Source organism: Mycteria americana, chromosome 8 (genome assembly GCF_035582795.1).
Source record: "Mycteria americana isolate JAX WOST 10 ecotype Jacksonville Zoo and Gardens chromosome 8, USCA_MyAme_1.0, whole genome shotgun sequence".
Taxonomy (NCBI): domain Eukaryota; kingdom Metazoa; phylum Chordata; class Aves; order Ciconiiformes; family Ciconiidae; genus Mycteria; species Mycteria americana.
The window spans coordinates 28,214,658-28,242,612 of NC_134372.1; the positions used below are offsets into that span (position 1 = coordinate 28,214,658).

A 27,955-nucleotide genomic window follows, 5' to 3' on the forward strand; every position below is an offset into this window, starting at 1 on the left:
CCAGAGAAGGGACATACTGGTGCAGTTCACAAGATGGCAGTCTCTGCTCGGGAGACCTGCACCAGGTACCTGTCCAAGAAGCGGGGAGCCCTTCTCCCACAGAGCTCAGGTCTCCTGTAAAACTGGTGATGCTGGGAGCCGTCATGTGTGCACAGCTGGGAACAGAGCAGAAAGTGGCAGAAAGAAAGCACGTTGTCTCAGGAGCAGCCGCAAGCTCATCTGGGCCAAAAAGGGTTTTCCTCAGCTTTTCCCGAAGATGCAGGAAACGTTACCATCAGTCAGCTGCCTGGCAGGTGGTCTGGAAACAACTGCACCCACAGTGCAGGCATGCTCCTTTCCCCCAGGCACGGCTTAGGCCGTTTCTCTGGCAGAAGCACGTATCGAGCAGGGACGTGCCCAGCTGCAAGCCTGACCACAAAGTGCAGGAGAACCCATCAACAACTTCAGGGACATTAATCTGCCTCCAGTTACACTGGAAGAAAGGCGTAAGTGAAATCTGTCCCACTATAGGAAAAGCAGGGAAAAATTACTTGTAGTGTGGAAGAAATCTGAGTGGTGCCATGGTGAAAGGCAACAGCGTAGGACTTTTCTCCGTACCTACAAAATGGATCATGCCCTAGTTGGGATGGCTGATGACTCACAAGTATCTGCTCTGCTTGTAGCAGGTGTCAAGCATCCATGTGGGAAGATCAACTGTTAACAGCATTGACAAATCAATAAATATTAATGTGAACACCTTTCTTCGGTGCCTCTTTCATTATAATTTACCACTCCTCTTCATGGAGATACCTTATTCCGAACAGGCGATATCTCTGAACAAAGTAAATCAGCATAGCGTGTCATACCTGCAAAGCAGTGCTTTGGTGTTTGCTATAATTCAGAAGCCAGCCTGACATCGAGAATCCAGCAGAGCTTTGAGACAAATGGGAGATGAGAAGTCTCAGAGCCACCTCAACAAACATTATGGGCAGCAGAAGATCCCCTCTGCTCCTGCTTCTCCTGACTCCTGCCTGCAAACGTCAGCTGGTACAGCAGGGAAGTGTTCAAGCAGAGAATTTTGTTTCCTTTAGTGCAACAGGACACTCAGAGTACTCTACACCAGCCCAGGCTTCTTTCTTTAAAGAAAGAAGAAAACCCATTATAGCATGAGTGATACAGTGAATAAATCCATTTCTGGGGGCAGGGGGGCGAAGGGAAAGTGTCAGCACAGACAGCTGTACAGGCATGGGGGCTCCCAGCTCATTTAGTTTAGTTTGATACAAATTCCAGCCTCAGACCAAGCAGCATACTGCAATAGCAGCTTCCACCATCCCCAGTGTTTGCTCAAAAATATCTGCCGACGTTTGTGTCTGCTCTGTACACTCAGCACACAGCTCTCCAGGAAGAAAATCAGATGGCAGGCACAATCAGCGCCCAAACACCTCACCTAAAGCTTTAAGGCATTTACAACTATTTAAGTTTTTCCTCCCTCAAATGCAAAGACTGCTCTTGCCGAGGGCTATAAGCACGCTACAATCATAATGCTTAAGGAAAGTTTAAAGTGCAAAGAAAATTTTCAAACACTTTTTAGAGAAAACTTGAAGTCACCTGATGACATTAACCCCTCCTTCCCCAAGTCCTGGTCCCTGACTGATTTTTTTTTTTTTTTTTTTTTTTAACAAAAATACCAACAATCAGTTAAGGAAAAGGTAGTTTAAAACAGAAAAGTATCCTGAAATGGGCGGAAATCAACCTGACCAAGTATTATAATAAAAACATTTGGGAAGACAAATCTGAAGGTTGTGAACGTTTTGCTGGATGTTATCAGCAGCTAAGTGTTCTGTTTGAAATAAGAACGACTTCTGCCCTTGCAAGCAACTTCCCCCCCCCCAACATGGAAACTACCTTGTTTTTATAGATTTCTTCCCAAAACGTAACCGGAACACTTTGGTTAAAGTGTGCTGGAAGGACAAAGTTAGCCTCAGCACACTGATGTCGGTGCTGTACAGTTAGACACCACTTGCAAGAATGTGCCAGAGACAGACAAGTGTTTCGAGCAATCTGGTGTGCACACTCCCCACCTCTTCCGTGCGGCACCGTTTCCTTCATCGGAACAAGAAACGATAAAGGGAAATGTATGTTGCAAAACGAGTGCCACCGCTGCTCTTGCTTCCTCGGTAGTGCTGTCCTGATTCTGTCCAGAGCCATTGCTATCACTCAGCACGTGTCCAGCACTAAGGCTGCAGAGGAAGATGCTCCCCGAGCTGGGAATCAGGGCTGATCATCTCTTCAAGGCTGGGCTTAAGTGGTTGAGTAATGGGCAAAGGACCAAATGACTATCACACCTCTCCTTCTACCTCAGCTCAGCTGCTCTGCCATCCCCTTGCCTGTTTTTATTTTGCCATGCCTCACTCTCTGATGGGCAAAAGGAACTAATGTGCTCAGTTGTCTGAGGAAGGAGACTGGGAAGCGTTAAGGAGAGTGGGAAAACCCTGGTGCAGGGAGAGGGAGGGTTAAACGATGTAATATACAGCGGCCACAAACCTGCCTGAGGCTTCGGATGTTGGTATCTGCACCAACTAAAAGCTGAAGAGCTTAAATCAATGCAGAGAGACAGATCTAGAGCCAACCCGGCCCAGATGATGAAGCACTTGGTGGCACCAAGAGAAGAACCTTGCGCACGAGAGGTCCTACAGCAGCACAGGCTGGAGGTGTTGCAGGAAAAGCAGTAAGATTGGTGGCAGCTTGAATGCAACAGCAGAAAGGAGGAATCCAGGCTTACACCAAGACTTGGAGATGCAGTGCAAGTTTCACATAGCCTCCCCTCCTTGCCACAAAATAATAAGAAACTGTCCAACAAGGCACATCAAATCCAGACACTGGCATCAGCACAGAGAAAACAAGAAGAAACTAAGTCTGGCAAAGACAGATGTGAAAATCACTGTAACACACCCTCCTGAAACAGAAAACATCATTCCTAGACTGCTTTAATTTTTATCCTCAGATCGTTAAATATGAACAATGAAGTCCCTCTTCTCTAATACCATTTTTACTCAAGCCTTTCAGTACTCACTCAAGGACTAACAAAACATAAGAACTTAGGAAAGGACACAAAAAGGTAAGACAACAGAAATGCCTCTGGAGAAATCATTTAATGGAAGAGGCTGCCACACAGGTTCCCCACAGTACAGACGACACTTGGGCAAGCAAGTCCTTCCAGCATATAGGAATGCTGTACATTTAGATGGGTTCACCACTGCCATGCCAGCAAACCCACTCAGATGTTGACGTCTGGGGTAAGAAAAAACAAGCCTACACGTGGCCAAGTGCATGCCACCCACAGTGGTGTATCTCCCCACGGGCGACGCTTTCCTTACCATTTGTCACTGGTGGGTAATAAGTTTACTCTAAAATGGGTTATGCTCAACCTACAATATTTTAGCCAAAAAGAGAAAATAATTTATCATACTAAAGTCCAGTTAACTTCCCTTCAAGTGTTTCTCTTGCAAAGTTGCCTGCATGAACAAAATCTACAGGAACGTTCCCATTCTGGACAGCAAGACTCAGAGAACTGATAACACCCTTGCAACTGCTACGCACAAGGTGCACAGGGCGGACCTGCTGCTGCTGCTGCTTCAGCACAGAATGAGGCTGTTACCCCTTTCGCTGCAGAGGAGGGGGATGCTATTTTAGTATTTCCCATCCAAGGTTCATAGTCTTACCAAGCAGAATGAGAACAAACTGCCTTTCTCAGCAGAAAGTATTTTAAGGCAGTTTTAAGGATGAGAATCATGATGTATAATTTTATAGTCCACATTATTTACCATCTTAGATGCTAAGACTGTGTCATAGCAGCTTCCAAGATCTGATTTCTAATTTTCTAATTTGAAGTTGTACTAAAGGTGGTAACTCTTGAACTGATTTTGTTGTTCTTTTTTTAGGCACTCTGCTTTTAGTCATCAGATAAAGGGATTAGTCTCTTGCATCACCGTTTAATACCTCTGGAAGAAAACATGACACTAGAAGGACCTCCCTCGGTCTCGGTACCTAGCACTATTTTAAAACATGCTATCCAATTGTCCCCTGGATGGGTATTCAAGTTGGTGAAGGCAAACTATTCTTTAACATTATAAGGTTAAAAATAGCTCCCAAAAAATAAATCAACTAAGCCTGAACAGCAGCCAAAGACTACAGATTCGGATAAGAAACAAGAATTAGAATTCATAGCAGGGAAAGCCAGAGTAGGCATTAATGAGCTGCAAGACTGACAATTATCAAACCACCTATCTCTAAGTCTCAAACAGCAAACATAACATTACAGACAGTGTTGCTATATCTATTGGCATGATGGAAAATTATTTTCACTTTCTATTTTTGGTATTGCAAAGTCAATAGATCTAGACATAAAATCAGCCTAAGCAGACATAATGACAAAAGTAGCTCATAAAACACAATTTTATTGTTAGAACTGCTGTGGGAAGAGACACCCATATCAAAAGTTGTCTGAGGAACTAACAGGCACCTATAAATTAGGGAAAAGAAAACATAATCACAAGGCTGCAACTTAAATCATACTTCAGGAATGAGCAGTTGGTAAAGGACGGCATACTGCTAACTTTCCAGTTTGGTCTTAACTAGTTCTAACTCTGCAGAGTACAAACTGAATGGTTTGAGCTAAAATCTCTCTTCAGGAGTTGCATTAAGTACTTTAGCTCGCCTCAGCTCTATACTTTGTCTTCCCCTGAAGAAGTATCATGCCTCACCAGTGATGACAAATGGTCAATGAACTGTAATGAGAAGGGCTGCTCTAAGATACAACCTAAGTATCACATATAAACCCTTTGTTTGGTCAAACGCCTGTTTCCCTGGACAACGAAGGCACAGCAACATCCCATAAAACCAGTGGAGGGACATCAGGATGGACAAGTATTTTTGAGTGACCTGGTGCACTACTCCCAGGTGACAGGCTCGTAGACCAGAGGTCCTCCTTCGTATGCACATCCAGCACGGGAATAGTGGGATCGCAGTATCCCTCTATGCAGGAAAGACATGCAAGAAGCGATTGGATTTTAAACTATTAGTTGCCTTACGAACCTTTCATTTAAGCAATTAATCCTGACAATCAGACAAAATTTTAATTCAAAGAGCAATAATAGTGGAATTCGGAATAAATTACAATCTCCACCTTCAACAGCCATGAAGGGTAATCTCAGCTGCAAGATCCCAAATAGCTGTCCTACTATGGTCACTACATTTCAGATACTGGGGAATTTTTGCATGTCAATTTGAAAGTAAGTTTGAAATCTTTGAAGAGGTCACACGCTACAAAGGAATTCACCATTCACAAAGGAGAGCATGCTCAAAGAAGTGACATCCATGTTCAGCCTACTACACCACATACTCAAATCCTTAATTCTCTTACACCCTTTCCTGACTCCTACGTTTCACCCTGAATGGGGGAGGTTGCTCTGACAACCTGCTTTAAGGTGTAAAGGTTTTGGACTTTCACCTTTGCTGCCTTAGGGCCACCCAACTCCTTTTGCACGCTGAGAACACCTGGATCATGAACTGGCAGACTCACAGACTCAACTGAAGGCATGACCTGAAGCAACTTAAGCAGCCGAAAGCAAACTTAAAACAAGAGCCAGGCAGTTTTGAGCTCATATTTACACTACTGATGCTCGCCATTTAACTGGAAAAGAAAGTGCCCAAAAAAGGTTCTAGACCACAGAGAAAGTGTTCACCATGGCTGACAGGGCAGACATTCAGTGCAAGGTTGTGTTTGAACTCCAGACAGAAAGATGCTGGAGCAGAAAGACCACGACGAGTATGCAGGTGGCAGAGGCAGGGAAAACATTTAACAGATCTTTTTCAAGTAAATAAAGAGAATTTTTGCTTTTGATTGTGCTCACAATGGGAAGAAGAAAAAGAAGATGATGTAAATGTGTGCAATACAATTCAGCATCCCCCCACTTCACCATTTACCATCAGTGTTTGAATCAGCACATTTTGACACCTGAAGGGGTGAATCCCAGCTGCACTGTCTGAGGCATCTGTATGAGAAGCATGATGCAAAGAGCTTTGCTGCAGGAAAGCAATTTATAATCCCACTGCCACACTCCCTTCACTTCCTCTATTCAATCCCTTCAGATGAGGTACTACCAAGAGAGAGAAGAAAGAAGTGCTACAGATTTGAGGAGAAAAACAGAAGATGACAATTTGAGTCCAGCAGGAGCTGTTGAGATGCTTTCTCACCACCAGAAGAAAAACCAGTGTTTCTTGCAATACTTCCAGCACCACAGGTGAGACAAATGTTGGGTCTTTTCCTCTAATTTCAAAATAACCACGGGCAGCTAAAAACACAAGATGTTGTCCCCTTCTGCTGCTCAAGTTCCCCAAACCAACACAAGTTTTACATGAAACTTTTGTTCGCTGCATAAACCTTGCCAGACGAGCTTGACTGAGTCACATAAAGTGAAAGAAAATGCCCAAAGAAACTGTATACTGTGCAGCTGAAACAGAAGCAGCATTTCAACACTGCTATAAACATTAAACACTAACACCTGTCCATCCTTGTTAGAAATCAGTATTTTTGCTAATAAAAAAAACCCCAGATCTCATTCCTTTATAGAATTGAAACACCCATGTTGATCTTCAATTATATTTATAGAAAGCCATTTAGTTTCTGTGACCCCACACAAAAATCCAATCCCAACAACAAACTTACCAGCGCTACTGTCATCTCAATGATCTGATGATTAAATCTACTTGACTCCCTGTTAGGGGAAAAAAATGGTGGACAAAGGGGGGCAGTGACAGGCTGGACTATACCAAAACCTGCCTCTTGGCTGCTGCTCACACAACGCTATGTCTCATGCCAGTGAGGTAGCTGATCATTCTATTGCTGTGTGCATTGACACACCGACCCCTCTACAACGTGGTATATGTGGAGAGCAGGGTGAAGTCACAGCGTTCATCTGAACTACAGGCAGCAAATACCTGCTGTCCCATGCCTTATGCTGGAGAGGAGAGAGGAAGGCTGTAGTCCTCAGGGGTTCACCTGAACCCTCCCCATCACCATAAGGCTAGGGCCTCTGGTGGGGTTCATTCCTATACAGGCTTCCCATGGACTTCTGGATGCATGCTCAGCACTGTGCTTCATCCACTGGGACATGGGGGAGCCTGGCAAGCAAAGGGTTGAAGGATGGAGACAGACAGGGTTGAGAAAGCTTGAAAATTAAAGTTTTAAAATATACAAAATGTAACACACTGGGAAAAGTTTAAAAGTTGCAAGACAAGAAAGGAAAAGAAAGAAATATATGGGGTGAGGAGAAAGGACTGGAAGATGGTGGGAGAAGACTCCAGCTTGGGAAAAGGAGCAGGTCAGGTCTAGTCAGCACTACTCCCTCTGGTAACCACTCAGTTCCACCTCATCCTTGCGGCGACGGTGCGTGAAGAGGGAGCTGAAGGGGTAGAGCTTGGCTTTGGCCTGGAAGCGCTGCCCAGCAATGTCGATCTCATACTCGCCCTGGTTGATGAAATCAGTTGTTACCACCAGCTCTTCTCCTGTCTTTTCGTCAAAGTGCTGCACGAAGCCGAGGCAGACGTGGCGCTCCAGAGTGTAGCTGTAGGCACTGCTGGTGGTCTTGCCCACGTAGCGGCCATTGCGGAAAATGGGCTCCCCCCACCAGGGCCAGAGGTCCATATCTGTGTCATGGTCCTCAAGAATGAACATGGTAAAGCGCTTGTACACACCGTTCTGCTTCTGTTCCAACAGTGCTTCCTGGCCAACAAACTGCATTCCCTGTGGAGAAAAGGAAGCATCAGCTGATGAAAGGAACATGAACTGTAGCAGCTGCTGAGTTTCAGCAGACGAGCTTACTGACACAAGGTGAATTTGTGCTTGGAACTCATGCCCTATCAAGACAGGCTGCTTTTATAGGCAAGAAGCCCAGCTCAGACAGAAGCTTTCCTGTCATGTTTGTTGTTCCAGGTGTTAAAAGACACAAAAATATTTGTGAAACGGGCCTTTAAAAAATTCATTCTAATTTTCACTGTAGTGAAAACATGTCACCATTCTAGTTTTTGCCATTTTTCTGGTTCCCGAAGTCTACCATGTTTTATAAACCAGAGGGAAACTGTAACAACATAGGAAATTTGTGTCCCTAATCACTACATTCCCTTCTCTGAATTATTTGATACAAGCATTTGTTTTGGGTCATGCAAAGATGCGAGAAAGAAGGCAACAAGGAAGTGACATAGATGGCACCTGCCACCACAACAAGCAGGATACAACTCTATGCTGTTCTATGTTTTAATAAAAATAGAGAACTCCCCTGTTTTAATAAAAATAGAGAACACCTGGTCTTGGCACCTATCCTCATATCTAACTTCATTAAATGCCACCTGGTGCACAGGCTGGCTTTTGCTTCATCAGATTGGGAAAACAGCTGGGAGAAATAGGAACTCTGGCCATCTGTAAGGTACTCAGCACCCTCACTATACTGAGCATTGCACACATGAGCAACACAGGGCGCTACACAGATCACTGGGAATGCTGCCCAGGAAGAAGGAAGGCAGAGTATTTTTGGTATTTCTAGCACCTTTATGAAATGCAAGAATATAGGTTATAGTTACACACTGCACACAGCCCCATCAAAAAACTGATATATCTACCCACTTGGGTGGCAGTCTTTTCAGTTCAGTACTGGTCGCCCACCCACCCCTGCTGCAATAGCAGACCCCACCGCAGGAGGTGATTTCAGTTTTCCACTGTACCTTTTCCAGCTTGACCTGGAATTCACGTCCACACTCCATAGGAGTAGTAAAGGCATCCAGATCCTGGCCCCAGAACGCAAAGAACTTCTCAATGCGCAGGCTGCGGAGCGCATAATAACCGGCGTTCCGAATCCCGTACTTCTGTCCCATGTTCATCACCTCGTTGTACACGTGAAGGGCATACTGCAAAGGAAGGGTGAAACACAGAGCTGCAGACAAACACCAGGAGAAAGCAACAGCATCTGACATACCACCATAGATGTTACTGTGCCCTGCCTCTGGAGCACAAGAGGTCTGACTCAAATGCTATACAATGCAGGGAAACCCCCCCCTGGTGCCTGCAGGCAGCTTTTCCATGGTACAGACCAGACATTCATTACTCTGAGTCAACCTGGAAAGTGTTTCTGATTATGCATGCAAGCAATTCTTTTAATTAGCTAAGGCTACAGTGCACTCTTACCTCTATGGGGATATAAAGCATGAATCCAGGTTCTCCTGTGTGAGTGATACTCATCACACGGATGCCATTAGCATAGCCCACGCTCATCTCCTGCAGAATCAGAGGGGGTGAAATCATCCAAACTGGAACACCGCACAGAGATCCAGAAGAAGCACAATGCATAATGCAAACCATACTGGCCAGCCCTCTCCCCTTCCTCACCGCAGTTCACCACCGCCACATGCTTGTGAAGAATTTAAATTTAAATAGTGATACCACATTATCCAGACTTCTTAATCACTTCATGACACTTGGCAATAAGCCTTGGAACTAGGTCAGGAAAGGCTTATATTCTAGATACAAGACAGAAGTTGAATGGCAGTTATCTGCCTAGCCTTTTAATGTGATAGGAGACGACGACTCCCGAATCACCGATCCCACCTGCCCCTCTAACAGCTTCATAATTGATTATATTAAATATGCCAAGATATCAAATGGCACTAAGCCTACAGTGAGTGGAATATTGAAAACAAATGCATATTAACCTATATATTTAGCAAGCAGAACCCAAAGAGAAATAGTTAAAGTGAGCCTAGTGACTACATTACCAACCTAGCTCAGTAACTGCAGTAAATCTATATGTAAATCTAAATTCCCTTCTAATTACCCAAAACATAATTCTTCCCCTCCTTCCACACCTGCTTCGAAAAACCTAGCAGGGTGAGGAGGAAGGAAGCGCAGTCACATACCTTGCAAAAGAGAGAGGGAAAGTGTTCTGGAGTTATTGGGGCATATGACAACTCTGACAAGACATCCACAGCACGAGGGCCGATCAGATTGAGAGCTAAAGAGGGAAAGATAGCAGTGTTAGGATGAGACTGGATAGGTCTTGCCCGGAGTCTAACTTGCATATATGCATGCCCCAATTTCTAAAGTCTTAGTGTTTATTGAACTAATACATTTACATTTAAGAACAGAGGAAAGAGTCATCAAACTCTCTCTCCTGACAGTCCACAGGAAAAGAAAGCTTCTCCCAGCTCATGGCTTGCTAGAAGGAAGTCTCTGAATTGCTGTTTTCATCCAACTGTGTGGAAAGGAGACCCAGCCACCACTCTGGACACCTTAAACAATTAATTGGCATGCAGCACAAGACACCATTTGTGATTTCAGGCCGTATAAGGAGGTCTGCTTTCAGTGATTTCTTACCTGTGTACTTCCAGGTCACGTCTTCCATGGTCAGGTTGCTGTCATCGGGCAAGCGGTTCTTCAGCCAGGCCCAGCAATGGACTTGTTGGTCAGTAGGGGAAATCATGAAGAAGCTGGAACAGACAAATTGAAACCAAGAAACAATGAATGGGCAGCCACAAGATGATTCAGTTCATTCTTTGTCCATCAACTCCTGGAGCCATTCAGCAGCTTCCAAGCTAACAGGAGACCAAAACAAGCTGGTTTGTGAAAACCACAGCTAAAGTCTCTGGATCAATGCCATCACATCTGTCATGACAAGAAACCCTAGCCTTCCAGCATTAGCGGTACTCTGGTGGCAAGTGACTAGAAGGAGAACACGGGCAGTTCTACAGAAAGTTCACAGGGTATCGCAAAAGTCACAATCATTTTGCAGAAGGTATTCACAGCTCTTCACCACCAGCGATTCTGTCTACTCTGACAGTCAGAAGAGTGCTTGGTTCACACAGCGATTTCTTGTTTCAGCAAAAGTCTTTTCACACACAATGGTGGTTATTATTAACAGTTTCCAAAAACAGAACTCCACTTGATATGTGAAAATGAGCTACTTGTTGTGTAAGTCCCTTTCATATAAACTGTGAGTTAAAGTACATTATTGACAGAGTTAACATCTGCAGAAATGACTAGGCAAGGAGGAAAGCTACTGGTTTCACACAGAGAACAACAATACTTTTAAGCAATACATGAATGCAGACACAACAGGAAGAGAAAGAAAAGCTGTTTCTAATTGAAAGAGCAGCAAAGAATGCTTTCACACCAATACAGTGAAAGCACGCATAGAAAATGGTCCAGAGGAATAAAACCAACATTCAGCTGGCACAAGCCCATGAAGAACTTTTTAAAAATGAGAAGGTTTTTTTATTAAATGCCGAAGAGAGCCCAAACTGCTGAGTCTAAGGATGAGATCCTGCGATCATGTCAGTTTGTGCCAGAGAGCACAAAGAAGAATTATAAGAGACTGCAGAGCTGGGAATTAGAGTACCCATACTGCAATGAAAGTTGAAATAATTGAAAAGTAGTATTTTCAGCATGCAATTCCAATGAGGAGATTGGCCAGGAGCCAATGAGAAACTGTTTGGTTTGCGCTTTAAATTATTACCTAAATCAATAAACTCTAATGACTGCCGAAAACAATCTGTCTTTCAATTGAGAAATTAAACATCTGAAGGCCTAACATTTTGTAGAAATCTATGTTCATCTGTAGTCCCAGAAAAAGGCATATTTCCCCCAATATTGGTAAATTTAGGAGCTCCCTCTCATTTGGGTTACTGAATTAGGAACATAAGTGGAGAATCAAGACTTTTTTCTTTACAGAGGGGAAAAAAGTTTGAGATCTCCATTAAGAGGTTCTTAAAGACTCTAACACCCAAAGGGTGATGGATAAAGATGCTGTCTGCATACCTACCTGCGTTTGCTCAATCGTGCTATGCTGCAGTCATTCTCATAACCTCCTTTCTCATTAAGCATGCCTGTATGCACAACATGCCCAACTGGCACATCCAGGTCATTTGAGAAGAGGTACTGCAAACTCTCCAGGGCTTGGTCTCCTGTGGACTACATGAATTGAAAGGGAGAGAAAGTCAGACAAGCTGTCTGAGCCATACAAATCCACTGGGGCAGTTTAAGATCACATCGACGTCCTGGCCCAAATTCTTTCAATTTGTAATGATAGTGACACTGATGTCTCGAGCGTAATAGGATACAATGGTGACACAGTGCCGGAGGTGAAATTCTATTTATAGACTAAGCTGGTATTTCTATAAAATGGGCCTTCCACAGACAAAAAGCAATCTATGCTAAATATTGTGGCACAACCTGAATTTGATCATACAGCTTCACTTCCTCTATCTATCCTCAATAGGACACACAGAATTTTGCAAAAGCAGCCAATAATAAACTAAAGGCCACCTTTACCAGGCTGATGCTTTGTCAATTCCTAGATACTTACACTTATTTCAAACTTAGTAAAAGATGACATGTCAATGACACAAACGGCTTCCTTACAGCACTTGACTTCGGAACCCACAATATCAAACCAGTCTGGTTTGTAAAAGGTTTTGCTCTGATCCAAATCCAGCAGATCTAATGTAAAGAAGAATCAAAGGGATAATTCATAAACTGGATGAACTAAGATCTTACATAGACCAATAGGGATGCAGTAGGCAGAGGACAATATGATCTCACCTTTCCCAGGTGGGACAAAATACTTGACTCTCTCAAATCCATGCTTCTCCATCCATCTAGCTCCCTGAGCATCCAGACGGTCATACAATGGTGAAGTACGCAGCTGCCTGCCCGTCTGGAAGTCCCAACGGGGAACTTTCAGATCACACATGAGGGCTGCAGTGGTCACAAAGATCCATTATTAGGCAAAGCGATTATTTTTATCTGAAATTTTCTTCCAGATTACATACTTAGTAATATCTGAACCTCAAAACAGTTCTGACCTTCTTTTTCCATTTTTGGAAATTGGCAAATCTGTTTTCATCCATTTATAGCTATTCAAAATCTGAGTAACAATATTTGCACAGAATGCCTGTATTTATAGATACTTATGGTCTCATGACAATACTGCCAAGATAACAAAAACTCTATTTTTCATGAAGTCATGTTGACTAGCATTAATTATGCCTGATTCTTCCCTGACAGTGCACTATATCAGACACTTATCATTTTGACAATACTAATGCTGGGGTAGGCAGCCCACAGCTACCAAGGATCATCTAATTCAGCTTCTTAAATATTGGCAGCTCAGCCTTTTCTAATTATTGAAGCTTTTTCAAATGGCTCCTGTACCTTTTCAGCCAATATAGAATATTTTTATTTAGAAAACAAGTTACCCTAATAAATGTTTAGCATCCTCCCTGGCTACCGGGGGGGGTAATAACTCAAGGATGCTTGAATACTTCTTTATAAATGTCAAGTTTCTATGTAGGTCATAAACTGCTTAAAACTGAAGATAAGCTGAATATTTCTTACTGAATGCTTTTATCATTTTTGCCTCATACCTAACGATGTAATGATTTTATTGGCATTATCTGGTATTGGTACTCCTGAAAGAGTGGGTAGAGGGAAGAATAGATTAGAATGGGAACATAACGCCACAGAAATTGAATACAGTACTTATCTTGTAAAAACTAGAGTGATTCTGTAGCTATCGGATTCAAGATTTGTATTGGAAAGCAACTGCCAAATAATGCCAAGAGTATAAAATGATTTTTCTGGGAGGAAGGCAAAAGCATAAAGTTTTTATTTCCTGGATATAGCAGGGCTAAGAGGTTTACCCAACTTCTCTGCTTTCACCTGAACACGTTTTTAGTTTAGACTTGGTATTCAAATAATCATTCCCGTTTTGCAACTTGTGGAGCACTTCATACTTCTATTTGAAACTTGAAAAGAAGTTGTCCACAATATCTCAGGACAGATAATCAAACAATAGGAGGAAACCAAGTATGGCTTTAGACAGGAACAATGGCATCTCATATCTATTCTGCAAGGTATTTATCACAAACTTTGACAGCATAAAGCAGAATATGTCTATGAAGACTTCCTGAATGATATAAGATAACTGGATCACATACTCGTAAGCTGGAAGTGATGGTATTTCCACACTGTAACGATGTGCAAATAACAACAATGTTTGAGACAGCGTAATATTCCCAGTTAAGACCTTGGTATTGTTTTATCAGGCTGGAGTTCTACAAAGATAGGCACAAATTTCCCCATACCAGAGGTGAAGCACAGAAATAGGAGAGCCACAGTACCAACAGCATTTCTTTAAGAAAAGTTAGTAAGAACACTGCTAATACAAAAAAATCCCATCCTTTCCTTTCTCCTGGGAAGAGGCTGCATTGCCACAAAGGAGGCCAGGAAGAAGTAAAATGGTTCTCAGAGAGATGACAGAGGAGAGACAGTGTAGCAAAGAGAAAAATCTTGGACATCCTGGCCAGCACTGAATGCAGAGACCTCACTTACGCATTACTTCCATCACACGGTGACGGAGGAAAGTGCGACTGCTCTGAAGGGTACCAAAACGTTTCAAATCCAGAGGCCAGACATTTTCTGATGGATATCCATTTACCATCCACTCTGCCAGGTACCTGATGGAAGAAGTAAAGAAAGACTGAGATATGAGCCAATGTCTTAAGGGAAAGAGTCTAGCTTTGAAGTCAGAAGAAAGGCAATTTGGACACGACAATTTCTTGCAGTAGGGAGAGAAACGACAACTAACATGGTATTCTAAATACTAGCAGAATCTGGAAGGTTTCCCTTTATAAAAAAACCCATCCACCAGATTTCCAAATTACTAATTTCCCATTAGGATGAAACATACAGGGCAGCAGGAAGTTAAGGACAGGTGATAAAGGAAGCCAGAGCCTGGACAGGTAGCCTGGCTGACACTGTGTCAAATCCTTGGGCTACACTACAAAAGGAGGTGCCTAGTATGTTTAGGTTGGAGTTAGGAGGCTGACTGCTTTGTCATTTTTCAGTACCTGGTGTAGGCTCAGCCACAAACCATCAGTGACAGCATTCATTTCAGCACGAGGTGCCAGCCAAGTTATGTTTAGCTACACTTCTAGCAGTGAAGGAGGAAGGCATGCTCCAGAGCTAAAGGACAAAGGCAGCTCAGACCAAAGCAGAGCAGAAGGATCTGTTCACAGTCAGTAAACAGAAAAACAAAGGGGTTTGAGACTGATCATTAAAAGTTACATTAGCAAGCTAAGCTGCTTATCTTGAGGCTGTAGCAACAAACGGACAAGTAGTGCTTTTACCTTCAGAAATGATTTTGATTCTTAGAGAACCTCACTGCAAAGATTCTCTATATTTTATATGACAAAGAAAAAAATCATGAGTTGTTTCCCTGCTGAGTTAAATTATTAAGACAACAGACGGAAACTAGTAGAGACAAATGCAGATACTAACACCTGCCATGAAAAATTAGCAGCTTGTTAAGAAGGCTGTATGGCAGAAGGGATGCTGGGTTGCCAAAACCAAATGGCAATCAGAGGGAGTGATGATCATTCTGCAAGCAACTTTGCTGCTGGGATCATACTTACATGCCTGTCAAAGTAATGCATTAACACAGGAACTGGATTTTACTAGGAAATGATTACATCCCTAGCTCACTGGCAGAGGAGTTTTTAACAGTATTGGCAGCACTGGCATCACATACGCGGTGCTTCATCTGCATCAGATTCACTCTGCTTTCAGACAAATTAACTGTTGTGTCAACTGGAATGATCTAAGGACTTCAGTCAAGTAATAAATTAAAGGGGAACATGGAGTACAGAAGATGAGGGAATCTACGCTTCGCTAAGCTTTTATCTCTTCCTGGTAGATAAAAAAAAAAAAATCGGACCAGTTAGCTCTAAGGAAGCTTGCTTGATCCCCAGCAGGCTGCTGATCACCGAGATGTGATGCCTGAGGAGAGGTGTGCAGGATGGGAGGAGAGTCCAACACAGATTTGGAATGCACACAGGAGAACATAATCAGAACATGGCAACTGCTTCTCACCTTCACTCAAGTTGGAAATGAAAGAGGAGTCTTTGTCAGAGGGGAGGCGACAAATACTGACCAGAACATTCTACATGGAAAGATCACCTGAGCAGTTTCTTTTCTTGGTTAAAACCTTACTTACACACATAACAGTGATAAACTACTTACTTGCCTGCTCCCCCACCATATGAGATACCAGCTGAGTTCATGCCAGCCAGAACAAAGTAGCCCCGCACAGTGGGTGACTCTCCCATGATGCACCGCATATCTGGTGTGAAGGACTCTGGGCAATTCACTAACTGCATGATCTGCAGAGCCTCCAAATCCGGCATCCTGCGCAGAAGGGCACTCAGAAGCGGCTCTAGGACCCAAGACAAACAGAAAAAGACAAAAAGTCACAGCCTTCAGTCTCTACACATTTCAGCTACTTCAACCTTCAAACTGGACAGCATGACAGAGGCATGCTGTTATCTGAACAGATGGAAACTGGTTCCATGTTTCGATACAGTCGCAGGATAAACCGCTTACCTGCTGGAATCAAACTACTTGAAATGGATCACGCAGCATACCATAAAAGCAGCCATACTGATCTAGACCAAGAGCCCAGTATTGTTCTCAACAGCACAAGAGCGTGTTCAGTTTTGTTAGGGAAAACAATAGGAACACACATCAAATAGATACCTAGCAAGGAATAAGAACAGGCAAATGTATAAGACGCTTGTTCCATACACTCTACCAGCCTCCACTTACCATCAGCTCAGAGGATTTCCTAAAAACCTGGTATGTTTTTCCTATTTAGTAACCCCTAAATCAAACTCTCTTCTAAGTACTTGACCAGTCTTCCCAAACTCATGAAAACATCCTACAGACCCTGACAAGGAGTTCCACGTTTAGTATTTGTTTTATGGGAATCACCTCCTTTTGTTTTGAAATTCACACTCAATTAACTTTTTTTGATGTCTCCCAGTTGGCATAATAGAAGAGACAGTGAACAGGAGATCCCCATCTATCCTGCCATCTCATTCAAGATTTCATAGACCTCTGTTTATTTCCCTTCTGTCATCTCTTTTTCCCAGCCTACTCAGTCATTCCTTGCTTGGAACCTCTTCCAAGCTTTGATCAGCCTCTTGCTGCTCTTTCACCAGGACTTCTCCAGTCATACGATACCCTCTGGAGATAGGGAGCCTAGAACAACAGCTACTATCTGGCAAACCTAGTGTTGCATAACGATCGTGTCTTCTGCTCCTTTCCTAATAATTCCTAACCTGTCTTTTGCTTTGACTGCTAACGAGCTGATTTCTTCACAGAACTAATACAACCTCAAGGTCAGTTCAAAGCCCATCATTTTGTATGGTGAAAATAAGACCATTCCTACACACCCCCACGCGCTTGTGTCACTTCATGTTTATCCTCACTAAATTTCCTTGCCACTTAATTGCCCAATCACACTGGAAAGGTCCTTCAGCAATTCTTCACAGTCTGACATTTGAGAGCGTTAATAAAGGGACAAGCTATCTACTTTGTTTTCCCTGTCCAGGAGTTACCTCTGCATAGTACTCCAGATAAAAGCCCTCAAGATTCAGTACTAGTAACACTCCTCAGCTTTACACACAAGCATTGAAATAATCAGATTTCACATTTCCTAAGAAGTTACAAAGAGAAACAGTCTTTCTGACCTGCTCTTTTTCTTCCCTCTCTCATGCATTAGAATTCCAGAGTGAGAGCCTGTAGTTAAAGACATTTTTTTTCCTTACTGATAAAAAGAGGGGTCAGTGTTAGATTTGCTCTCATATCCAGCCCAACATTTAAGCAACTGTGTAGGCTATTTTAAAATCAAAAGGTGTTCCAACAAAAGAGATCAAAGCAGTAATGCAAGAGCTCAAACCACAGGAACTGCAGCCCTAGAAAAGGATCAAATATTGGCTGAGTAAGCTCTGACTCTGCTCAACTATTCAGTATGTTTGAACTGATAAAAGGGTAATGCTAGAACATAGCATGCAGTTGCTTCTGAAACTTGGGCAATTTGTGGGTGCCAGCAAGCAGTGCCTTTTCATTTCAGTAGTACCTAGAAAACCAAAAAGGAAGTGGGTGCAGAGCTCAAGCAACTCATTAGTGAAGCTAATATCTTCAAGCAAGTCTGTAGGCACCTATAGATCTAAAAACCTTTAGCATATGCCAGCACAAACCTGCACCCCATCCTGGCTCCACCCCCTGGAGTTTAAACTTTCATGGTATCAATATGGTATCTCACAGAAATGAAAGTAAAATTAATCAATTTAACCTGGGGATTAGCTGGAAGAACACACTACCACTGCAGAAAGAAATCAGTGAAAATCCATCTGTGCCTAGAGTCATATACAGAGGCATGCGCATTCACAAGGGATGCAAAGAGCTCTGACACAAGGGAAAACTGAATCCCTGAAAAAAAGGCAAATTTGAACATGAGAGGGCATACACAAACTTACCAGGTGTAAAAGAGGGGGGGGGAGGGGGGGGGGAAGAAAGGGACTCATAGATCATGCTATGTTCTTTCCTAGAGAAAGAGCCCTCCATGTAGAAGTACATACAGAATATAAAAATAGAATTTAAAAAAATGGGAAGAGAAAGACAGAATATTTGGAATAAAATAAACCACCACTGTCAATGGTGGGATGAAGTCTGGGAAGCAACAATACCAAGTTCTGTCCACAAAGCAACCACCACCGTTGGAAATGCACTTGGCAGTCACTGCGGGAAAGAGCTGCAGAAACAAAATACCACGGCTATATGGCAGGTCAACAGTGTTGATCTACAGCGTCACAAGAGGAGCAGCATGTGGCACTGAGTCAAAAATCAAATGAAATGCAAGAATAGCGTTGGAAAGTTTATGTAGTACCTCGCTGCACTAGAGGACATTAATGTATGCTGAGGGTTAGCGGGTGTTTTTAAACACTACACAGGTATCAATGTAGTCCTGGGTAAAGGGGTTTTACACAAATTATTGACAAATGAAGAGATGAATGAATTTGAGAGAACGTTCATCTTTCTCACACTTTTCAGGTAAAGGCAAACACATGCTAGCTGGTCAACAACAGCTTGCATTGCTGCTAACTCTGCCTTCTCCTGAAGCCACGTGTTTCATTGCTGCGGGAATCTTTCCTCCCTAACGTACCAAAATGATCCCAGTCTTCTTGAAGGTTCTGAATCTCCAGCTGGTTCCGTCCCTCCGTGAAGAGAGGTTTGGGGTTTTTCTCAAAGCCTCCCGAGAGGATGCCACCTTGCCAGTTGCGTATGTAGATCCTGCCATCTGGGTCTACAATAGCTGCAGAAGAAAGAAAAGAGGTGGGAAGGGAATTGAGAGAAAGGATAGCTGTCTCAGGCTGTTGTTCCACAAACACCAACGATGGGGTCTGGTGACAGGCTGGGCCAAGCTAGCGGCCCCCTGACATGAGAAGGGACAGTCTCAGTCCCCCAGCCCCACACTTTCACACATTCTGGTTCTCACATGACACCTTGGTGAGCCACCAGTTTAGATTACTAAACCAGCATTAACTCCCACCACAACCATGCATATTAACTTTTGGGTGGCACAGTAAACTGAATTGAACCTGAAGAGCACCCAAGCCAGCAGGACAGTGTTACCAGGATTGGGAGGACACAAGAGTGAGTCAGATCCCTTGTGGCACGGATAAGCTATTATACTGGCTTAGTTCCACTGGAACTGCATCTAAGACCAGACCTTCCACCAAGAGATGTCCTGCCCTCCCCCACTTTCTCTTCCTATATTAAGAACAGTTAATTTTAATGGGGATGCATCACTGATCCAGTTTGCTGCAGGCCACCAGCACCAAGAAGGTGGGCAGCACTGGGGTGAGGACAAGCAGTCAGGCCTGAATTGCTTCTTCCAGTGTTAGTGTCAACTTGAAGCATTTATGATACTCCACCTGACATGTTCCATAGCAGTTTTTCCCATGTACAGAAAATCTGTGAATATATATATTTATATATTTACATATATATATATATATATATATATATATATATATAAAAATAAAAACCTCAGTCAAGTAAAGTGAAGCACTCAGGGACTCTGGTCAGAGCTGAATTCCCTCGAGAGTATATACATTATTCACTAGAAGCAGAAACTTTTGCTAAAGACAGAGAGCAAATAATGAAAGCTTTCTACTTCCCAATCACAGTTCTCAAACACAAGGGCTTTTCTTTAAGAGATCCAAAAGCCAGAACATGGGGGAGGAGCAATTACCTCAAGTGCTTTGGTTGCCCCTACAGCTCATAGACATGTAAATGCCATTGTAAAGCCTTAGCTTCAGCTGGAGGAAAGGAATAGATGGGCCATTTGGGGACAGCAGCCTGCAAGGAAAACATAGTGCCAAGGCTAGCACCCTCTCCAGCCCACAAATGCAACAACCCAAGTCTCAGACACACCTACTAGTCAAGCTAGAGTCAAGGTCATTCTCCTGCTAAGATGACCAACTCTGAAAATCAATTTCTGCAGCGAAAGTTTTCCCAAGAGAAAGGAAAGAGATTCTGCCACTGAAAGAGGATATTCAAAGCAATTCAGCTAGAATGTACTCCACAATCCCAAATGAGCTGAGAACTGATAGCCCTTAGTTGGCCTTTATGTCATAAACTATGCATCACCTTGAAAAGGCAGATACAATTCACCAAAAGTGAGATAGAGCTGAAAAATCCTTACTCGGTAAGTTGCTTGCCAGAGGTTCCTTCAAAGGATGGGTCAGCAGGTAGAAGTGTTCACAGGCATGGAGTGGGATATTGACTGTTTCCTCCCCAGAGTGGCCCAACTCATAGGCCCACTGAAATAAAAAAATGCATGTTAGAATGCAAAAGAAGAAAACTAACTCCAATAAAAAAAGGTCGGACAAAAGCATAGGTCCTCTCTGTGGGTTTGCTTTCATAGAAGGCCATATAAGATTTGGTCTAGTCCCCTAAATCTTAAACAGACACACATTTTTTCTCTTTGCTTAGAATTTGAACTGTTTAGGACAAAGACTGTTTTTCTGTTCCTCACATAAGATCTAGAAAAGTGGGGCCCTGATTCGAGACTAAGAATTATCAACTTACAATACAAAAGCTTATTTTGCTTTTGTACACCAAAGTCAACAGTAGGCTTAGCTTTTAGAAGCAGAATAGTCAGGATTTAGGTGCCTGTACTGCTAAGACCCCATACTAACTAACAAGACAGCCAGCTGCAAGCTGAGAAACAGCAATTGTCAGATGTATTTTCAGACTAGAGAAGACATGACACTAAGAAAAACAAAAAAAGGAATTTTCAATATGTGTGTGAGAGGGAGAGAAGGGTAGAGAGAGACTTAACTGTCTCACTAAGAGCCAAAGCAAAATTCTTCCTGTCAGAAGGGTGCACCCCCAAGACAGAGACCATGGGCAGAGTTGTACCAACAAGCTGCAGGGCACTCCTCAGCAGGTTAACATCCAGTCTTTGGTGCCAAGCAAACAGCAAGCACTGCTTTCCTCCTTCACACCCCTGCTGGTCTAAGAAGCTGAATAACGTGACTTTGATCTACTCCAGTAAGCCAAGCCAAAGCACAAACCATTAAAAAAAAACCACCAAAAAACCAAAAAACACCCCAAGGAAAGTGCACGTGTTCTTAACCAAAGAAAAAAAAAGAAAGAAAAGAAAAATTTTAATAATTCAACCTGGCCAGCACAGTTGACAAAGTACTGGCATTGAATCGGTCCTCTGTCGGTCTCAACTCCAGTCACACAACCCTTCTGGACTGAGACATGACTAACACTTGTCCGTTCATGAATCTGGACACCTGAAAAGGACATAAGAAAGTCAGTATACCACAAGCCTTCTTTCTAATGTGTCAGGCTGCTAACATCAAACCCTTATACTCAACCTAAATGCTTATTTTCTCTTTAAGACAAAATTTCTGTTCTTGACCCAGTAATTACTAAGCAAAACCCTGTTATTTGTAAAACATCATGCATAGAATTTGTACATAGTTTAAAGGCTGAGACTGTGAAGAGTTACAGTACTTTTTGCCATGTGACAATCTGGGTGATAAATACACCCTAGTATCAACAACATGAAAAAAAGAGTGACAATTATGGATTTCTTTCCATTACAATTCCTTTATGCAACGAAGTCTTTTGTTTCAGGTGGCAAGACTGGTTTTATGGGAAATCAGCTGGTTTTATGGGAAATCAGTCATTTTGTGAAAAAAAAAAAAAAAAATCAATTAACAGTATGCAAAAAAAGCTGGACTAAAAGAAACTAAGAGAGGTATCTTCCTAAGTAGCTTCTTCCAATCTGATGGACTTTCATCCTTAGTGAGCTTCATCTCTGTTGTCATATCTGACCTTTCTCCCACTTTTAGACCACTCCAAATTTGCCAAAATGCTGGGCAAAGAGCATTTATTACTACACTTCCAAACCCATTTCCAAAGCGTATGTGCCCAATGAAATATTCCACAAGGACTCAGTCACACCTTTTCATTTGTAGGTAATTAAAACTCTTTTGATGTGTAATTTTGAGTCAGGTCCTACAAAGGATTGTTTTTCTGATAAAAGAGTGTGTGCTTATTCAGAGAAATACATAACCAGTAAGGACAACAAACTGGTGCTTGATCTATCATGGCAGATCTGTAAAGATTCAGTATGCTAAAAAAAAAATCAGCCTGTTTTTTGAGAAAAAATAGACTTTAAAGAATCTGAACCTTACAGAAATAACCAGGTTTTGGTCTTCAGTGCTCAGTTAGAATTCCAAGAGATGAAAAACATAATTTTCTTTTACCAAAAGAAGATAATTATCATGCAGGAGAGCACTCTATAGATAAAAAAAACCTCATACCATTCCGTGAGGCAGCAGTTGCCAGAGCCAGACTCACATTGGCAGATGACACGAGTGCATCTTCTGGCACATACATGGCCCCCACAAGGTCATGGATATTGATCAGTGGGTGGAGCTGTGCCACTTGCTTTGGGGTGATAATTTCACAAGGAATCCCCATTACACTGCCACAGAACATAAGAAAAATTACATCATTAGTCTTGCAAGAGAGTTGGTGCAAACTTAAGATCAGCTATATTTCCTGCTTATACGTACTTCAGTGATGAAGCAATGCGTTTCAGAGAGATTAGTCGATCCTGAGTCTGAGCCAGTGAAATAGAGCCTGTCTTCATGTACCCTATGGCAATGACCAAAGTCAAGTCAGATTTGGACAGGATCTTGAATTCCTTTTAATCTCAGACCCATTGCTTTAATATAATTGCAGACCTGTTGTTTCCACTACTCCGGACCCTGGAAATCCCAGATCCCCCAGTAACTTTAAACACTTATCAACTACTAATTAAAAACTGCATTAGTCAACTTTTCAAAAAAGCAATTTAATTATGACTTGTGTTCTAACTCTTTCTACTACATTTACTCATGTTTATAAAAAAAAAATTAAACTTCACACATAGTACCTATTAAGTAGTGATATAATAACTACTCAGAAGAATAAAACCTCAACAACTAAATGCAGACATTTTGTGACTCCACCACCTGCAATAGAGTAATACTAATCTTAATTACAGGCACAGTTGTTAACCTCTGTTGAGTCTGACATATATCACAAGTCCTTGTCAGCAGAAACTTTCAGTGACCAAGTTCTTCCTATCAGGTACATGCCTGAGCATTTTGGAAGGAGGGACAATTTCAACACAATATTTTCTTGTTATTTCCAGGGTGAGACTAGAGTAAGATATCCTTCTTTGCCTATGCTTTAGTGCTTCTGTTAATCATCATCTCTTTTTGAGAAGTGAATTGGTGCAGGATATGGGCCATTTGCTCCAGTCACTGCAATATACTTTTTAGTGTCCTTGTGAAAATTCACCTACATTTGCCCAAGTTACAGACAACATAAAAAATGATCACAGTTTGCAGGTAGTCTGCCTTCAGCTTGCCCATCCTTCTTCCCACTCTTCTGGTTACATTAGTAACATCCCTTTGCATCTCATTCAGTCCAAATGTATCATTTTTGAGCAGGAACCACCTACACTTAAGACACTGTAAAATTATGTTCATGTTTCAGTGTCAATACTTTGATTCAGTTTCCCACAGATTACTCAATGATTAGACTTTTAGTACCTGTTTTTACTCCCGTCTCTTGTTCCAGCTGCTGATAGAGCTTGTTTGAATAGTCTGCCATCTTCAGCTCTATGGACACATGCCTGGCTGCGCTCACGATGCCAGCACAGAAGCGAGTGGTACCAGCAGCCAACCTGCAGGAGAAGTTGCAAGGAAGGCCTCATCTGGCTGACAGGTGGAGAGGCAAGCACCCCCCCACCCCCAGTCAGGCTGCTCCAGCAGTTCTGCTGACAGCACAAACCAGACAGCAACCTCTCCCCCAAACATATCAGACCAAAAGCTGTAAGTTGGATGATGCAGGGATAATGCAACCTCTAGAATGCTTTTCCTTTAGCTCACTTTTGAAAATGCACCGTATTCCAAAACCATTTCTCTTTAACTAGTCCTAAACACTGAAATTTTTCAAAGAAAGCACTTTAAAAAAAAATTACCTTATGCTTAAGTCAACATGCCTACCTGATTCTTTCTTTTTTCTCCAAAGCAGGCTTTCCCTCAAATGAAAATTAACTTGGACTTGAGTCTTGCATCTTTGCAGTTTACAGTAAGAACAAGTCCCTCTTACTGTGCAGCAACTGCCATAGGTCTGTACACATATTTCTTTGTCCGTTTTTAAACGGCCCTTAAACTACTGTCCATCTAGCTATTTGGTGAAGGGCTGCTGTAGAAATAGAAATCTGTTAAAAACTCCCTGCAACATAGATGGGTGAAGACAAGACAAGACAGTTACATTTAAGCACCTCTCTCACAACCTGCTTCTACAATATTTCTAAGTCATCTTTCCTGCTGCTAAAGGAGGCTTGCATTTTTCCACCTGCCTATGCAAGCCTTCCACAAGACTGCTTTTGGCCTAGTGTGTCCATATTCTCTCAGAAATTCAACCTAAGAATCAGTTGAGTAAGGTATTGTTTTTGCTACATCCCTACTCAATCACAAGCGCAACAGCTGAAGCGTGGTCTCACCATGCTGTGCTTCACAGAAGACATTTCTGCTAATGCAATGTTCTTCTTTTTGCTTGAGCACACATGCGGACTGAGCTTGTACAGCATCTAGCTCAATGAAGATCTGTAACGGGGTATTCATACCCCGCTCCAGGCTAGTAATGATTGTTTCCTGACAAACGAAGCCTAGCAGATAATTTCACTCAGAAGGACACCGCTCCCAAGGTCTCAGATGAGACTACCCAATTTCCTCTCTTTGCAACTATAAAGAACTTGATACTACCTGCCTCCCAGCCATGCAAAGTCAAGGAGTCACAGCTAATTATTCTTGAAGGCAGCATCAGGTGGGAAGCTCTAAGCTAGACAGTAAATATTCTTGGTCCAGTACCTATTTAGAGTGTTAGAAGCTGCTGCGATAAACACCTCTTCAAAGCCCCGAAATCTTAGCACTGTCTCATGCCCAAGGTCCCCAAATTGCTTAACAAAAACACCATGAATCCACCTCCGAAACAGAAATCCAAACAACAGGTAAGGGCCACACAGTCAACTTTCAACGGGATCTACGTACTCTGCCACAGACTGCAAATCCAACTCACCAAGGAGCACACAAAAGCCTGCATTCAGCCAAACTGTAATGGCCTTAGCCTTTTTACAGATAGGCACTAAATTCCTGCAACAGACAAACTAGATAATCCGAACCTTTAACCAGCTTACAGGGTGATGTTTTAGTGAAGTCTGCTTATAGCCTCCACATCTCCTGCAATCTCTTTTGACCTTTGCTAGTGGTGTAATACTTTATATACGTATCGCATCCTACTTTTACAGATGGTCATGAGGGGCTGGATGATTTACACAGATTTTTAATTCTCTTAAAATTGTCCATCTTTGCCAGCTGCATTGCATTTTACATTTTTACCTGCGATTACGCCAGAGCAGATGGATATTTCCCAAAGGAACTGTGGTCCATGGAAAACCCACGCCAGGGCAGAGTTCTCCTGATGGGAACTGCAGCCCGTGGAGGACCCACGCTGGAGTCCAGTACTGACCATACCCCCACCATTTAGCCCCTGTGCTTCTTGGGGCAGGGGGCGGGGCAGAAGACCCTGGAATGCAGGAGTGAAGTTGAGTGCAGGAAAGTAAAGGTGGTATTTTAATGTTTAACTTTTGTTTCTTACTATCTGAATCTACTCTAACTGGCATGAAATAAAGTAATTCTTTAATTATTTTAAATTAATTCTCCCTAAGGCAAGTCTGGTTTGCCCACAGCAGTAACTGGTAAGCAATCTCCATGTCTTTATCTTGATCCACAAGCTTTCTCAGCCTACTTTCTCCCCATCTTGCTGAGGAGGGAAAGTGGGTGGCTGTGTGGGAGTCTGGCCCTTAACCAAGGCTAACCCACCAAAGTCACACAAGGGATACCCTTCACCTTGCAGGTCTGTCCTGTGCTTGGGAAGAAGTAGTAAGTGTCATTACCAATATTCAGTATAAGCTGGTCCAAGTCCAGGTGAAGAAGAAGAAATAACATGACAGCAGATACTTCTACGCACAGAAGTCCTGTTTCTTTGGTTTTGTTACCGGAAAACCTTACCTGCCCTGCTCAAGTAAGACTATATCTGTCCAACCCATCTTGGAAAGGTGATATGCCACGGAGGTGCCCATGATTCCACCACCACAGATGACAACCTGTGCCTGTGCTGGCAAGGAAACGGGGTGAGGTTCTGCTGTACTTGAGGTACTTCGCCAGGAGCAGGTCATTCTTCTCCATTTTGGGTTAGCCGCCCGCCACCGGACATCTGACAGTAATCGGAGAAACATCCTGGCAGCTATTTATCAATTTTCTTAAAGCCCCACCTAGATGTGTTCAGACGTTAACTCAGTACCACGGCTTCTAGGAAGGAAAAGACGAGAATCATGTTACCACTTATCTTATTATATACAAGGTTGGCAGCGGCAAAGATCACATGGTGCATCGGGTATAAGTGGACATGGGAAAGCTGGTGAGTAAACAAATAGGAGTGCAGTTACTCCGTCCCAAAACAAGTCTTGCTATTAAGATTTAAACTTAGATCATATAATGGGTACAGAGCATTACACCTTCATTTTTGATAGCAGCATAACTTGACAATGAGCAAGAAACCAGAGGAAAGCTGGAAAAGAACAGCGAGAATGCTCTCACACCAACAACAGGTAGATTAGACAAAGCCAGCCCGCACAGAACATGCTCTGAAATCTTTCATAAAGGATAAGGTTAATAGTGCATAAATAAGCTTGATTATTAATGTTGTGAGGCCTTTACCTGAGGAAGGAAACAGAGTCTGTGATGAGAGCAACTAGAACAAGGAACTAGAGACACGCTCTCTGATAATGTTAGTTTTACTACAAGACGTTACCCAGGACCTCTCTGACTGTGGTAACACCACGCAGCAGCTCAGCCCAGTGACCAAAGCTGGACTTTAACACTATGCCTGCTCTAAGCAGGTTGTTGCTGTAGGCTTGTGGTTTCTCTTATCCGCAGCCTGCCACACGCCACAGATCCATATCGAGAAGGCGGCACGGCACCTGACGGGCCACCACGCTTCCCACTCCGAACCTGACGGGAAGGGTGTCAGGGCGGGAAGCGGGCCAGCAGCTGTGGAGCCCCGCTGGCAACCCCGGAGGCGGGGGAGCAGCCGCCTTGGCCTGCTTGCCTCCGCCGGAGCCCCCGACCCCGGGGAGCGGGGCAGGCCCGCGGCCGAGCGCTGCGGGGCCGCCGGGAGGGGAGGTCAGGGCAAGGAGCGGTGCCGGCGGGCAGCCCCGCGCAGGCCGAACCCCGGCGACTGCCGGGGGAGCGGGCCGGGGCCGCGGGGACGGCGGGGCCGCGCCGGCTCACCTGGGGCAGTGGGAGGCCTGACTGACCTTCCGCGCTTTACGGCCGCCAGCCGCGGCGCGACAGCCGCCCCTGCGCGCTGCGTCACCCGCCCGCC

The 27,955-nt window shown here is 43.3% G+C and overlaps 1 protein-coding gene across 4 annotated transcripts; it reads right to left on the reverse strand.

Moving 5' to 3' along the window:
• Window positions 1–9: 9 nt before the first annotated feature.
• On the reverse strand, window positions 10–27,923 carry PDPR (pyruvate dehydrogenase phosphatase regulatory subunit). 4 transcript variants are annotated; one of them, XM_075510476.1, is made up of 18 exons: window positions 27,862–27,923; window positions 26,581–26,880; window positions 24,055–24,188; window positions 23,029–23,110; window positions 22,774–22,937; window positions 21,614–21,735; window positions 20,634–20,751; window positions 19,089–19,238; window positions 16,106–16,298; window positions 14,417–14,541; window positions 12,626–12,781; window positions 12,390–12,523; window positions 11,847–11,995; window positions 10,403–10,515; window positions 9,946–10,040; window positions 9,218–9,307; window positions 8,758–8,940; window positions 10–7,783 (listed from the first exon to the last, which is right to left on the reverse strand). In XM_075510476.1, the coding sequence occupies exons 2-18, from the start codon at window positions 26,805–26,807 to the stop codon at window positions 7,379–7,381; spliced, it is 2,640 nt and encodes an 879-aa protein (XP_075366591.1). In that variant the 5' UTR covers window positions 26,808–26,880; window positions 27,862–27,923; the 3' UTR covers window positions 10–7,378. The 4 variants fall into 4 exon arrangements, with proteins under 4 accessions (XP_075366591.1, XP_075366592.1, XP_075366593.1 ...); XM_075510477.1 differs by having other exon boundaries at window positions 27,888–27,910; XM_075510478.1 differs by lacking the exon at window positions 27,862–27,923 and adding an exon at window positions 27,383–27,841.
• Window positions 27,924–27,955: the final 32 nt, after the last annotated feature.